General features: G+C 35.5%; 1 protein-coding gene across 2 annotated transcripts in view; it reads right to left on the reverse strand.

Annotated features, from left to right (window-relative positions):
• The window catches only part of LOC149568972 (MADS-box transcription factor 21-like), a 376483-nt gene that overhangs the window by 10880 nt on the left and 350468 nt on the right, over positions 1-15135 (reverse strand). The window contains exon 7 of one of the 2 annotated variants that reach the window (XM_089821783.1): positions 14511-14537. The exons of the other annotated variant lie outside the window; for it this stretch is intronic. Within the exon in view, the coding sequence (XP_089677909.1) occupies positions 14526-14537 (12 nt within the window). The 3' untranslated portion in view covers positions 14511-14525. Of the gene's footprint in view, positions 1-14510; positions 14538-15135 lie in introns of those variants that run through there. 2 annotated transcript variants of the gene reach the window in all.

Consider the following 15135-nt stretch of genomic DNA (forward strand, 5'->3'; position numbering starts at 1 on the left):
CTTGGTATGGGAAACTTGTACCTATTATTGATTCTATTTTCTTTCTCTCTTGAATTAGTGCACAACCTCCAAGTTCCTCCTTTCTTAGGTGCAAAAATTGTGGGGATTGCATAAGGACTAATGGTATGGGAATCTTGTACCTAATATTGATTTAGGGCTATAAACAGATACTTAATGAGCCATTTATCACTTTGCAAACTTGAAATCTTTTGAGGTTTCAAAAATTCGAAATCCTATCTTTCAGTGTAAGCATTTGCAAAGTTTTCAGTGTTGAGTTGTGGAAGAAGAGAATGGTGCATGGAGTAATTTGTTGGCAAGCTATTGTGACAAGTCATGTAATAGCCACCAGAGGAAGATGAGATCCAATGTTTGAAGAATTGAACAAAGTGATATTGGTTGATGGGAAGGTCATTGAACATCCTAAGTATGAGGGCACTCCATTGAAGGGAGATGAAATAAAATGTGGAAGAAGCATTGTCATCACTCCCAAATAACGTTCTTCTTGTCAAGAATGTTAGTAGCTAGATGTCAAGATACAAGAAATGAGTGATAAGGAAATTTGTAAGTTGTATGAAACCTTTTGCACTGATGGAGTTTTGAAGGAAGAACACAAGATTTTGGAAAAGTCTACCCTACACAGAGCTATAGACATTCTGAACTTCTTTCACGAGGAGTGGGTGAGATGTGTTGAGAAGGGTTCATGATCAATATATGTGGTTGGATAAACCATACAAAGGATTTGATTCAAAGAGTAACTAGACTCAATTCAATTGGAAAAGAACTAACCACAAAATCAATCCTAACAAAGCTAGCTACAAACATCCCAGGAGGCCATCATGATTGATCCAGATTATATAGAAGATCTAATTTTTGAAAGCATTTTTTCATATTTAAAAAAAGTTTTTCTATATCTTTTTGTTTGGCCTCTTCGGAGATCTTCTGCTCAACATTTCAAGTCAAAACTGTAATTAGTCCGTAAAATTGGGCAGTCGCAGGCTTGCTGATTTAGGGATTGAAATTGAATTATTAGTTCTTCTTTCCAATGGTGTAAGCAGTTTCAAATTCTTAGCTCTAGGTCAAAAGTGATGGCCCCGACAAGGTGGGGTAATTAGACACCTAGTTTTGAATAGTTTAGTTTAATTTTGTTATTTTTTATTTTATCCACATAAAGTTTTTGAATTCATGGCTATGGTGGTTGTTGATATTCCATCATTGTATATATTCTTTCATTTTCAATGGATAAGATGACTTTTGGTTTGCATGCAACTCTTTCGAGTTTTGCAAGATTTTCCAGAACTTGAACATTGGTATCGCAGGTAATTGATTCACCAGACATCATGTTTACAACCCACTTCATCAATTCAGATCAGTGGTATTAGAGAGGGAATGCTTTTGTATGCCAACTAACACAAGAACATCTTATCAAAGACTAGGATTGGCTACAAAAAATTTGTTAGAATACCTTCCTTTGTGGCTCACAAAACCAAAGATGTCAAAAAATTCGGTAGACTTTGTGAAGAAGATGGTGGAAGAGGCTTTGGCCAGGCAGCGAGAAGATATGATGAGTAAGTTTTCAGAAATTTTGATGACCCAGCAAGAGTCGAATTCAATAGCACGATTCCATGGGAACACCCCTTTTAAAGTACAGGTGAATTTTGATATCCCAAATTTTGAAGGAAAAGTTGATGCTGATGCTATCGATAATTGATTATCCAAGTTAGAACGACACTTCTACATAAACAATTTTTTTGATGCAAAAAGATAACATTTGCCCTTTTGAAACCTAAAATCCATGTCAAACTAGCATGGGAAACCATAGTATTGAATAAAGAAAGCGAAGCGGGAGAAGAGTTGGAAACCCACTTGGGGAGAATTTGTGGAGTACATAAAATAAGCATACTTCCCCGAAGATGTATATGAACATAAATATATAGAATGACAGTTGCTTCGACAAAAGAGGGACCAATCTGTGCAAGATTACACCAGTACATTCCATGCACTCTGCAAAACTTGGTATAGAAGATTTAGAGAAGCATCAAATTCTAAAATATCGTAGTGGGCTTCATAGATACATTTAAAATGAAATGGAATTCTTGAATATTGAAACATTGGCAACCGCTTACAAATATGCTACAAAAATTGCGTTAAAACAGAAAGGAAGAAGGGATTACTTTTCAAATAATAAGCCAAGGGGTGAAGGCATTAATGAATTTAGAGTAAAACCAGTGAGGAAGGACCCTCCCTCAAATCCACCCAAGAATAGCTCGTGGGATACCAAAAAGACACAAACTGATACAGGCATGTGGTGTGAGATACATAAGAGTTGAACTCATAACACAAAGGACTGTCAAAGAATTAAGAACTCGATGGCAGAAATATGAGGAGAGGAGGTTGAGCCTGAATCCACACCAATAGAAACTCCTAAAAATGATTCAGTAATAGAAGCGGACCCGTATGCCATAGTTGCAATAACAAAAGTAGTTCCATGAGAAGATGAAGAGAGATTGTTACACTCACAGATGTGGGTTGATGGAAAGCCTCTACATTTTATTGTTGATAGTGGTTGCCAAAATAACTTAGTTTCTATGGAGACAACCAAGAGATTAAGTTTAAAAATGACAAGACACCCACAACCATACTCCATGGGATGGGTTAATGAAGGAAAATACATTCAAATAAATCAATAGTGTTGCCTATCATACTCAATCAAACCATTCAAGGATGAAGTAGTTTGTGATGTAGCACCTTTAGGTGTATGTGATGTTTTGCTGGGACAACCATACATTTATCAAAGGCATGGGGTGTATGAGTCTAGACCACACATTGTCACAATCAAGCTTGGTGAAAAGAGATATCGAATACTAAAGGTGTGCCCAAGTCAAGCTGCTTCTTTAATTAGTGCTAAACAGTGTAAATGTTTAATTTCTCAAACTAGAACTTTTGTACTTCTCATGATTTGTTAAAAAATGATTTCAACAGAGGAGACCGCTAAGCTATTTTTTGAACATGTTTGGGTTCATTTTGGGTTGCCAAAAAGCATTATTTTAGACAGGGATAGTAGGCTCCTCAGCTATTTTTGGTCTTCATTATGGGATAGAATGGGCACTAACTTGACAAAGTCTATAACATTCCAACCTCAAACAGATAGCCAAACAGAGGTAGTCAATAGAATAATTAACCATATCCTTCGAGTGTACCACTCCAAACACCCACGCACATGGATGATAGCTTGCCTTATGTGCAACATAGCTACAACCATGCACTCCACACTACTATAGGACATCGTCCATTTGAGGTTTGTATTGGGTATCAACCATTGGCACCTATAGATGTAGCACTACCCATCTTGCAATCTACTCAGCCACTCAATATTGAAAAGGAAGCAGATAAAGCATACAAATTTATTGAAAAGATCAAATAGTTACAACAAGAAGTTCATGGCATTTTAGAATAGAGAAACAAGAATTATAAGGAATGACATGATCAACATAAAACTCCCCATCATTTCCAGATTGGTGACAAGGTATGGTTACATCTTCAAAAGGAGTGCCTCCAAGGACCTTATAGAAAGCTTCATCCTATTCGGTATGGGCCATATACCATTAAGAAACAAGTTGGTGAGGATGCTTTTGAACTTGATCTGCCATAGGTTTTGGGATTACATCTAGTTTTTAATGTGGAACTATTGCGACCCTATTTTTCTCCATTATTGGACATCTCTCAAGTTGCTGAACATATTCATGCTACAGAATTGAATCCATCCACTACTAAGCCATTACAATGTGATCATGTCATTGAAGTCATGCTAAAATCTTTGAGAAATTAGAAATTTTTTCTTTATAGGGTGGTTCGAGCTGGTCAATTCTCTCATTAGGGAAAATGGTTAACCAAGGAACAAATTGCAACACAAGTTCCTCATCTACTGTAGAAGATTGATGCAATGGGGCCCATTGCCTCTTAAGGGGGGAGGAATGATCCAGATTATATAGAAGATCTAATTTTTGAAAGTATTTTTTCATATTTTTAAAAAGTTTTTCTATATCTTTTTGTTTGGCTTTTTCGGAGGTCTTCTGCTCAAAATTTCAAGCCGAAATTGTAATTGATCACTAAAATTGGGCAGCCGTAGGCTTGTTGTTTTAGGGATTGAAACTAGATTTTTAGTTCTTCTTTCCAATGTCGTAAGCAGTTCAAATTTTGAGCTCTAGGTCAAAAATTATGGCCCTGATAAGTTGGGTTAATTAGACACCTAGTTTTGAATAGTTTAGTTTAATTTTGTTGTTTTTTTATTTTAGCCACATAAACATTTCAAATTCATGGCTATGGTGGCTGTTGATATTCCATCATTGTGTATATTCTTTCATTTCCAATGTATAACATGGCTTTTGGTTTGCATACAACTCTTTCAAGTTTTTCAAGATTTTCCAGAACTTGAACATTGGTATTGCAAGTAATTGATTCACCAGATATCATGTTTGCAACCAACTTCATCAATTTAGATCAATGATGGAGGGCATGAACAATAAATGACATCTTGAATCCTGAAGTAAGATTTGTCGCTATGGTGATAGGTTACATGATATACTATTCAAGTAGGGAAAATAATGTTCCCAATGGTGCATCATACAAAGCCCTTCAAATCATACACAAACAAGTTGTACATGACCTAAGTAGAAGGCTTCATGAGAAAATTATGGAGAATAGAGTTAAGATCAACATAGAATACAACAATCAAGTTCTTAAGTTTGATTCAATATTAGTATGCATATTCTTCTACTTCAAAGGAGAATTCCCAAGGTTTCTACCCTTCAAATGGTCAGAGGAGCGATCAATATCTACAAAATCAATAGGATGTACAAAAAATTCGAAGGAAAAAGTAACATTATTCTATGAGAATATTTCAAAAACTTTCACCAAGAAATACACAAGCCGGAAAGGATTCTTGCCAGTCTAGTGGAGAAATACAAGAGTGATATATGCTTCATAGAAAACACATACAAGTGCATCGTGCATTCCTTGAAACCAAGGACTCACTGGTTGAGACCATTTCAATACAAAGTAACTGAAGAAGTGGCTAGACCACACATCAATAAATTACTCACATTTTATAAAACCCAAAATTTTCAAACTTTGTCACCTGCACAAAGATACAAGACATACTTCTCTAGAAGGAGGTAGAGGAAAGTATGTCAAAGAAGGTGACAGGAAGCCAAGTAACGAGGTCATACAAAGTCATAGAAGCTGAAGAGATGGAGGTTCAACTTAGAGGAGGATCCCCATCGAAGAATTAATTACAAACAAATGAAAAGGAAAAGCTAAAGACATATACAAGAAAGAAAGTTGAGAAAGAATCATCGCTGAAACCATCGAAGAGAGGGTCTTTTAAGACAAAGACTCACATTGAGGCAAAAAAATAGAAAAGAAAGGTAAGAGGAAACATCCCTCTCTCTCATTATATGTCATTCTAGATGACATAATGAAAAATAGTAACTATGCTATATTGAAAATTAGATTCTCTAAGTTCAATAAAGAAACCAAGTACAAAATTGTCAATGCGATACTAGTAAGCATAAGTACAATTGGTAAAAAGCCATGCAAAATTTGAAGAAAATTTCCTAAGGAACTAGGAGACATAGTATTTGAAAAGGGGAGAGTAGGTCTACATAAGTTTTTAGAGTTAATGATGTTCTATCCAAAATGAGACCTAATTTAGATGAAGTGGACAAAAAGAGAATGATAGAAGTATACAAACAAGACTTCAGTATGTGAAAGAGTATATCAAGAATAATCGGCGATCAATTTAAAGAAGCTCATGAGAGTGCACTTGGACATTGGAATGAGGTGTCTAAACAACAATCTATTTAAATATGCAGAGGAACTATATCCAAACAACTGGTTAGTACACTAGACGAGATCAAAGAACACTTGGATGATATATGAAGTGAGACCATTTCTCTCACTAATCTAAAGGGATCATGGACAACACACCTTGCAAGTGCACATAATCAATACAAATATATATTTAACTAACGTAATCCTTTGTTATTGATGACAAAAATGGGGAGAATAAACAAAACGGACAAAAGGGGGAGACTAAACGAGACAAGAGAATGAATAAGCAAATGAAAGATCGCTAAGGAAGAATGAAAGGAGAAGGATAAACATAGGGGGAGAATAAGAGAAACTATGAGCATAGGAAAAGGAAGAGAAAAGGCACAAATAAGGAGAACACAAAAGAAGGAAAGAAAAGAGATAGGGCGATAATGAATGAAGGGAGAATCCAACTTAGAAGAGAAAAGTAGAGAAAAATAAAAGAGACAAGAAAGAGGAGATTACATCGAGGGGGGTCCCACAATTTTTTGACTAAGTCAACACCAGTGTAAGAATCATAGTCAAACAAATAAAGGAGGAACGATTTGAAGCCAAAGGTTCTCATGGAACAATCTAATGATGGTTAAAGGTTTTTCCATCAATGTTAAAGGGGGAGATTGTTGGAATTAGTGCGTCCACTTGGTATCCAGGCTAGCAAATGTTGATGACTATCATGTAGCATCATAAGACTATGAGCATTGTCATTGATTGGCAATTGATTGGAGAAGTTGAAAAGGTTGAAAGTTAATGCAACCAATGTAGAAGGGTGTACCAGTTAATATGCATATGGTGACTCAGTCCAAGTCACGACAAATGAATAGGAAAAGTTAACAGTGAATCAAGGGAAAAACATGAAAGATCATAAAGGACGTAATAACATAAAAGGACAATCACAGAGAGTGAAATGTCAAGCATCTAGGTCAAAGTGGTTGAAGGACAGAAAGATATAGGATAGATATAGGCTCATATGGACACTAGAAAGCCTACTAGTCTAGACCCTACTAGTTATTTGAACTCCTTTATGCTTTTGAGTGTTTACTCCTTGACTATGGTGGTTCTGGTACTCCGAAGTATGGAGGTATTAAACCTAATTTGCCTCTTAAATGGCTAATTGGCTTTATGTTCAAAACCTGGGCGATATTTGTTCAACATTGGGTGATACTGGAAAAGTATTGTAGTATAGTAGTGAAGAATATCATACAATACTGGTAAAGTATCACATGGCCATAATAGAAAGTATCACATGGCTATAGTAAGAAGTATCACCTAATTATAGTAATAAGTATCGCATGGGTTAAAAGTATCGCCTGGCTGAAGTAAAAAGTATCATGCGAGGTTTATGGGAAAACCTGCTTGGACAGACAACAGACACTTCCCAATTTGTTAGATGTGGTTTTGAAGGAGATTTGGGTACCCTTTTAGGGGTTCTTGCTTCCTATATATTAAAGATATCATTTAAGTATAAGTGGCATTCTCTTCTTCATTTACTCTTCTTCTTCTTCTTCCTTATACTTAAGATATATTTTATAGATATGCGATGATTCATTTGAGATAGGTTCTAGACCTCTTCGAGTTAAGATAAAGAATCTAGAAAATCTCCACTAGTAGAATTAGCCTCTACTTTTGATGAAAATTGGTCGAATATTCTACCCAAGTTGGTGGAATGATCCACAAATGGTCTTGTCCATATTTTTCCTATTGCAATTTCGATAATCCTTATTTAGGTTGAACTTTTGATGCAACTCCTTGTCAAAACCGACATCAACATTTAGCCATTGTGGTTGTCACAAATTCAACCATTTATGGTAAAAAAGGGTGGCCCATCCGACTAGGATGCCAAACCCCCATCAGTGATCTTGTCGATGCATTGACCAAAAGTTTGACCATGTTTGGTCAAAAGTTTGACTAAACTTTGTTAGGTTTTGACCCAAACCGGTTGAAAGTTTGAGGAATATAGAAGGTTTGGAACAAATATCACTATAGCTACAATGATTAAGCATCAAGTATTGGTGTATACTATGGCGATAGTAGTAGGGTCATTTTTAAAGTTGGGCGAGATATCGCTATAACATATAGTGATCAAGTTTATCACTATGCGAAGAAGACACATTGTTAATATGGAAATGAGCGATAAAGAAAGGTGTATCGCTGTAACCTTTAGCGATCATCAACAAGTGGGGAGATGAGGTTTTGGTTTGACAATGAGCGATGCCATTATCACTAGTTAGCATTGAGTTGTTTTGTTTTGGTGATTAGGGATGAAGTGGGTCGTATCGCTATATGATATGGCGATAAGTGCTTTTGGTGATCAAAGAAAGCAAGTTTGTGTTCCTATGATTAGCAATAAGATCGGTTGATTTCCATGTGTTATAGCAATAGCCTATAGCGATGGATTAGAGTTGACCATGGATCACATTTGGAGAATAATAGACACAACAATGAGCAATGGGCATTTGCGTATCGCTATGTATTATACCGATAAGATGAAAACTCACAACAAAGACATGAAACTAGATGTGCAAGGTATAAATGATGTGATTATTGGTTCCAAATTTGTAGAATATGAAAAGTCTATGCTGTTATGGGCTCTCTATCCTCTGCACAAGAGGCCTCAAGTTATTGATATTGATCGAGCCTTTGAGCACTTGATGACATTGAAAGTGGGGGTAACAAATCCTAATGAATCAACTACCATGCAAGTGAGTGTTGCTTTGTTTAATCAAGCACAAATGAAATAGGTGACATTTGAACGAGATAATTGGAAAGCAATGTATGAGGGCCTGTTGAAAATAGAAAGGCCACAAACTCAACCTATGATTTAGTCACGCCTGATGATGTCTTGAAGATTGAGTTGAAGAGACTGCAAGAGGAGAATAAAAGGATGAAGGATATATCTTTGGTAAGGAGGTAAGTATCTGGCTCTATATTGAAAAATCATTTCAAAATGTTGTTGACCAAATTAGGGAAATTTTGGGACTTATACAATGGATACAAACCCTTGGCTATCCAATATAATGAAATATATAGAAAGCTTGTTAAAGAGAAGAATGAATTTGCAGAGGATGAAGATATACAAGAGGGAAAAAAATTGATCCAAGTTCATAATGTATACACCCACGAATTTAAAGATATTTTCAAGTTATTTGAGAATCTAGCAGTAGAAAATGGAGTTCCAACTTGGCATAATGCAGATGGATAAACAATCAATCGAGAGATGTGGATGGGAATTTGCCATGCGATGCAAGAATAGGCCCTGGAAGGAGGAAAGAATGATGATTTGGAGATGACAAGGACCAATGAGCAGATTGAACGAATGATCGAGATGGAGATCAAGCCTCGTGAGGTGATCGTTGATGCAAACTTGTTGAATGATAACAAATATCAAGCACAAATTCAGAATGCAATGATTTTATGGAGAAACCAACGTCAGATTCCTTTTGAGCGAATCATTATGTTTTGAAACCTTGTTTTGATTAAATCAACGTATAATTATGAGTTTATCAATTAGCGAATTTAGTTTATTTTGTAAACAAAAGGTCATGCCTTTTCATATTGTAACCAATTTGTCGTCTATAAATATAAAGATCGAATTTGGAGATAAAACAACCATATTTTTTCATATAGACATTTTTTCAATACAAACATATATTTTCTTGTCCACTCTGGATTATGTTATCTATATGCACCAATAACACATGTATTTGTGGTGAACAATATCAATTTCAATACAAGGATTACATGTGCTCGTTTGATCTTTTGGTGATATCATCTCTGTCTCATTTATCTTGTTCCTTAGATTAAACTTCAAGTTTACTTTGATTGACTATTCAATTGATTGAATGTTGTAAGTTATTTCAATATTTGTTAAACAATAATTTTGTATTGATCTCTCAATCACTATTGCTGCCTTATTGGGCTAATTAAATTCCTGGAACCTGAACCTATGCTATGTTTTGTGGAGAAATGAGAGAAGTTACTACTAGCTTCAATACTTTTAAATGTATAAAATAATTAGTGGAGCTTGTTAGAGTAATTAGATATTTCCTAAATAACTCTAGTTGCTTAAGGTAAATTTTAGGCATCTAATAATTACTTCTTATATTGATTATTTTAATGCAACCTAGGTTAGATCTTTTTAGGGTTTTGATCTCCTTTATAAGGACGATCTCTCATTGTAAACATTAATTGAGAATTGAGATTAATTCATTATTGATTATATCAATTTATTATTTTGCTCATCAAGAATGTCTCATCTATGGATTTGACAATTTCTGCCTTCATAGCTTTTTGCTTCTCTCTTCTGTAATAGGTGTTTGCATACAAATGATTCTTGGGAGCTGTGGGGTTGATCTTTTATCAACTTCAATATGATATTAGAGCTCCAGATCTTCATGCTTCTGTTCTGTTCTTGAAAGATTTGGCATCAGTTTTCAAATCTAAGCTTTCAAAAGATTTTGTATTGGATTTTTGGGGGGAGGGGGGATTGGGACCTATTTTTCAGAGCATTTTGAGCAAAAAAAGACATCACCGTTGAGCTTAGAGCGCTCAAAAACTCCCATTTCAACATAAAATACATCTCGCTTAGACATTGTTGAAATCTGAAGAATTTTTTTTTTTTGCATCTAGATCGTTTTGACATGGGCATGCTAATCGAAGCGGCGATTATTTTCTCAAACAAATAATTTGGAGGAAAATATATTTTTCTTTTTCTTTTTACAAACAAAAATGGCCATGACTTTTTGCACTTGCTCCAAGTACAAGGCAACGACTCTTCCTTAGTCCACTACTGCAACTCATGCATGTTGGGTATTGGGTGATTATTATTACCGCCATTGTCTTTGGGCTTCGTGTGTTTGGCAATTTTATGTGCAAATTCATACCCTTTCTTAGGGTGCAATTCAGACTCTACATGGAATTTGGAGTCATGGGCTAGATTTGGGCTTGGCGGTTTATTATCCCTCTGTCTTTTTTTAGAATCTGTGTGTTTGGACTTTCTTTGTTGACCGGTCTGCACTCCATTTTCATCCTATGCACTTCGACTTCAACTAGAGACTGCAATTTTTTCCATGATTGGTGTTTTTTTTCAAAATTGGGAGCGAATGTTTCTTCATGCTTGGATTGACTCACTGGTATGGTTGGAAGTTTGGAGCGCAGGTCTCCTCGGGAACATTGCTCTAGCACGACTCAACACTTGCATCGCCTTGATTGATGGACTCGTCATTGGTTATGGGTGGATTTATTTTCTTAAATCCCCTTTTGTGGCCATGTTTCATGACAATTTCTTGGACAATGCCAACATTTTAGGGAGGAATGCATATATTTTGGGGGGTGTTCAATGGTGCTTTTGACCTCTTGACCAACGATATTGGTTTATTCATGCCCACGTGAGCCTACTTTTCTTCACAACCGGCATAATTCTAGAATTTTGGCCTCTTTCTTGGGCTTCACACGATGAATTGATGTCTTCATTACTGGTTTAGCGACATGGCTCAAGAGTTTATAATTTGAAAGCGAAAGGTGAATGCAAAGATAATGAGGTTGGACGAAGATTTTTTTTGGCCCATGAATTTACAGCCAAGTGGGAAATCAAGGAGGCCAAGTTAATGTTCTTTCAAAGTTTTTGGTGAATCTGATGTTGACTTGGATCAATGTGAGACCTGTAATTCACATGAGTTTTTGCATGAGTTTTTAGATTGGAGATAGCCCCTAGCCAAGCAAAACTCCATGTCAACAATTTATGTGGGTTTCTACTATAACAACATCCGCTGACCCTCCTGCCAGCTTGACACCTTTTTGTGCTCCCGTAAAGACTCTCACGTTGGTCTTCTTCACCCTCAACCTCTTCGAAATTGGTGCCCTGCTCTCCCTTGTGGCTTCCTTTAGCAGGTTGCCTTGAGATCTTCCTGTCCTCCTCTAGTTTCAACACTTTTTTTGGGAGATTTGGAGGTGTAAAACGTTTGGAGAAGACATTTTCTTTCATTATGTTGGGTCCTCTCTCGTGATTCCATGGGCCCATGCCTACTAGTCACCTTGGACTACTAGTTCTCATACTCATGCCATAAGGTGCATTTTTTGTTTTGGGTTTATAGATTGGACTGTAATTTTGTGCCCCAAGTCTTGTGTTAAATGTTGTAATCAACTCCTTATTTACTCCATGTAATGGCGGTTGATCTTGGGTTGTGTGGTCATACCCTCACCATCTATTTCATGTGCTTGGGTCCATCAATGGACACATTACCCAATCCACTCTTGGACCCGTTGACTCATGATTCTCATGAAGGATCTAGTAGTTTTTATTTTTGGGGATTTACCTAAAATTTCAATGTCTCATTGGAATTCTTTTTTCTAACACACGCACTATTGGCCATTAGAATTTTTTGCCGACGCCGACCCTTCGTTTAGCTCTATGTTTCCAGCGATTGAATTTTTTTTTTCTTGATAGGGGTTATTTTCAGGCATTTTTTCACCTCGACGACCATTTGACTATCAAATTTGGGCTAGTCACTTTCTAACGTCAACACCACATCAACATTGCATTAGCATTCCTGTCACCTCATCAAGCTCTGTTTGGACCTACCTTCGTGTTTTTGCTCATATCTCAAGCATATGAACTCCATTTTCCAAAAACATGATATTGCCAGAAAGTTGGTTTCGAGTCCATCACAATGGTACAAGAGTTTTTTAGTTTTGATGTTATTTTGATGGCTTTTTCTGTTGTCAAAGTTTGAAGTTCCTTTTTGCACTCTGAGAAACATATCTTGAGCATCTAATTTCCAATTTGGGAATTCTTTATATCATTGGAAAGGTCTTTCTGACCTCTTTTCAATGATGCTGGTTGTTTTTCCAGATTCTTCTCCAAGTACATTCTATTTAGTCTTTTTCATTTTTGCATTCTGATGGATAACTTGGTTGTTTTAGGTCTGGGGATCAATTTCTTTGCTTCAGATGATTTGTCATGACTTGTACTATGTATTGAATTAGTCTTATGTCTCTTCTAGTCTATTTAGACATCATTTGTATGCATTTTTGCAAATGCACTGAGATAAAGTGCCATACTACATCTGTATTTTCATTTCAGATGTTTGCCTTGTTTTTCCTTCTGATTTGAGTAGTTTCATTTGAGCACTCATGTAGATTATTGTATTCCTAGGTTTCACCACATCTTGTGCCTTATTGTACATGCACTACTCTGATAAAGTGCCATAGGGGTTGATGTTTTGACTTTGTTTGCCATCTTCCTTTATCCAATGAGTGTCCTTCCCATGACATTAGTCTCATGTTGTGTCTGAGATTGATCATCTTAGTACACACATATGCACTCTTTTGTGCATCTTGATCGTGGTTCCTTGACATGCAGTTCTTTTGGTCCACTTTTCCAGTTTCCTGTCACCTCACCCTTGTCTATATTAGGGGGGTTCTTCTATTGTTTCTCATGCTTCCTTGGTGCTATTGATCAACTCTTCAGGCTTTGGTGCTTCATGCCATCTATATCTTTGAGTTCAATTGTTTGACTTTGTGTGCCTCTTGATTCGATACAGATTACAGTCTTCTCTACCTGGCCAACTTCTATTTTAGTGGAGGTTCTTTAGATCAATAGTTACTTTCGACAAAGCTTTGCAGCTTCTATATGCTTCAATGGCGTTCTTCATGATAATCTTTTATTCCTATCTTCTACAACATTCCCTAGTTTGGAGTCTTCTTCAGTCCTTCACTAGTTTCTTTTCAACATTTTTTCCATCTCTTTTTGGAGTAGGGTTTTCCCCATGTGGTTTTCTCCATTTCTCCTCTTTTTAGATATTTGGTTGTGCTTGGGTACCTCATCAAGATTTGTTTTCCGGGACCCAATTCTATTTTCAGTAGTAGTTTTTAGGTTTTTAGCTACTCCCTAATTCTATCTTAAGGTGGGGTGTCAGAGTAATTAGATATTTCCTAATTAACTCTAGTTGCTTAAGCTAAAATTTAGGAATCTAATAATTAATTCTTTTATTGATTATTTTGATGCAACCTAAGTTAGACTATTTTAGGGTTTTGATCTCCTTTATAAAGACGATCTCTCATTGTAAACATTAATTGAAAATTGAGATTAATTCATTGTTGATTATAGCAATCTACTTTTTAGCTCATCAAGAATGTCTTATCTATGGATCTAGCAATTTATGCCTCCATAGCTTTTTGTTTCTCTCTTTTGTAATAGGTGTTTACATGCATTTGATTCTTCAGAGCTGTGGGGTTGATATTTCATCAACTTCAACCTCTCCATTTCAAAAAACTAAAAATAGTCATAAGATTTGAAGGCATGGAGTTTTATGAATACTCAAAATTTTGGGAAAATCTAATCAATAAATTGTTTGCTGATGTTTTTTATGAAATCCAACAAATCAACTAATCATTTTTTTAAAACACTGTAAATCAACCAAACCCATTGCAAAAACATTATTTAAAATTGTCACAATTTAAGGTTTTTACTTGAAAATCTTATGACTACATAAGCAATTTAGCTATAACCAAAATAAGCTTTAATTGACTTGCATAATCTTGCACACTGTAGTGACTTAATAGGCAGATTGAACCAAAAAGTCTAAAACAACACCAACACCATACCTTGCAACTACCATTGCCCCATGCAATAACACTAAACCATGCAACTTGCTTCAAATTTACTTTTTTACCTATATGCAAAAAAAGACTTTATCATATCTATGATTGAATTCAAATGTAGTGAAAATTTCAATATGAATGAACAAAAAATGTATTCACGACTCTTATGATTTTGGTTTGACATATTCTTTAATTAAAATAGCTACTAAACTAATCTACCCAATTCTAAAACTTTATCAAATTACTATGGTGCTTGCATCATGCATATTATTTGCTAATAAAATTAGTTGAGTATAACATAAGTGTGAATAGAGTATGTATAGTCAAATTTACTTAAAAAAACTCAAGCATCATCACTAAGCACAAATTAATTTTTCAAGATTAAACATAGAGTACCCCTATATGGAAGCCTTGCAAATGTGTTCATATACTAATTTATTTGTATATGAAATAGAATATGATTTTAGTGTTAGTTCTTTTAGAAGGAAAAGGAGTTTTGAAAAATGAAATAGACTAATAAGACCTCAAATAGTTCATAAACAGTGCAAATTTGATGCATTCAAGAAGAGGATACTTACACAAAATGAAGCCAAAACATGCCAGGCAAGTGAAGTATTGGCCCTTTTAGTTTTATATTTGATAGTTTCTTGACAATGACACATTCAAAAT

Source organism: Cupressus sempervirens, chromosome 3 (genome assembly GCF_028749045.1).
Source record: "Cupressus sempervirens isolate cs-2001-9-10 chromosome 3, ASM2874904v1, whole genome shotgun sequence".
Taxonomy (NCBI): domain Eukaryota; kingdom Viridiplantae; phylum Streptophyta; class Pinopsida; order Cupressales; family Cupressaceae; genus Cupressus; species Cupressus sempervirens.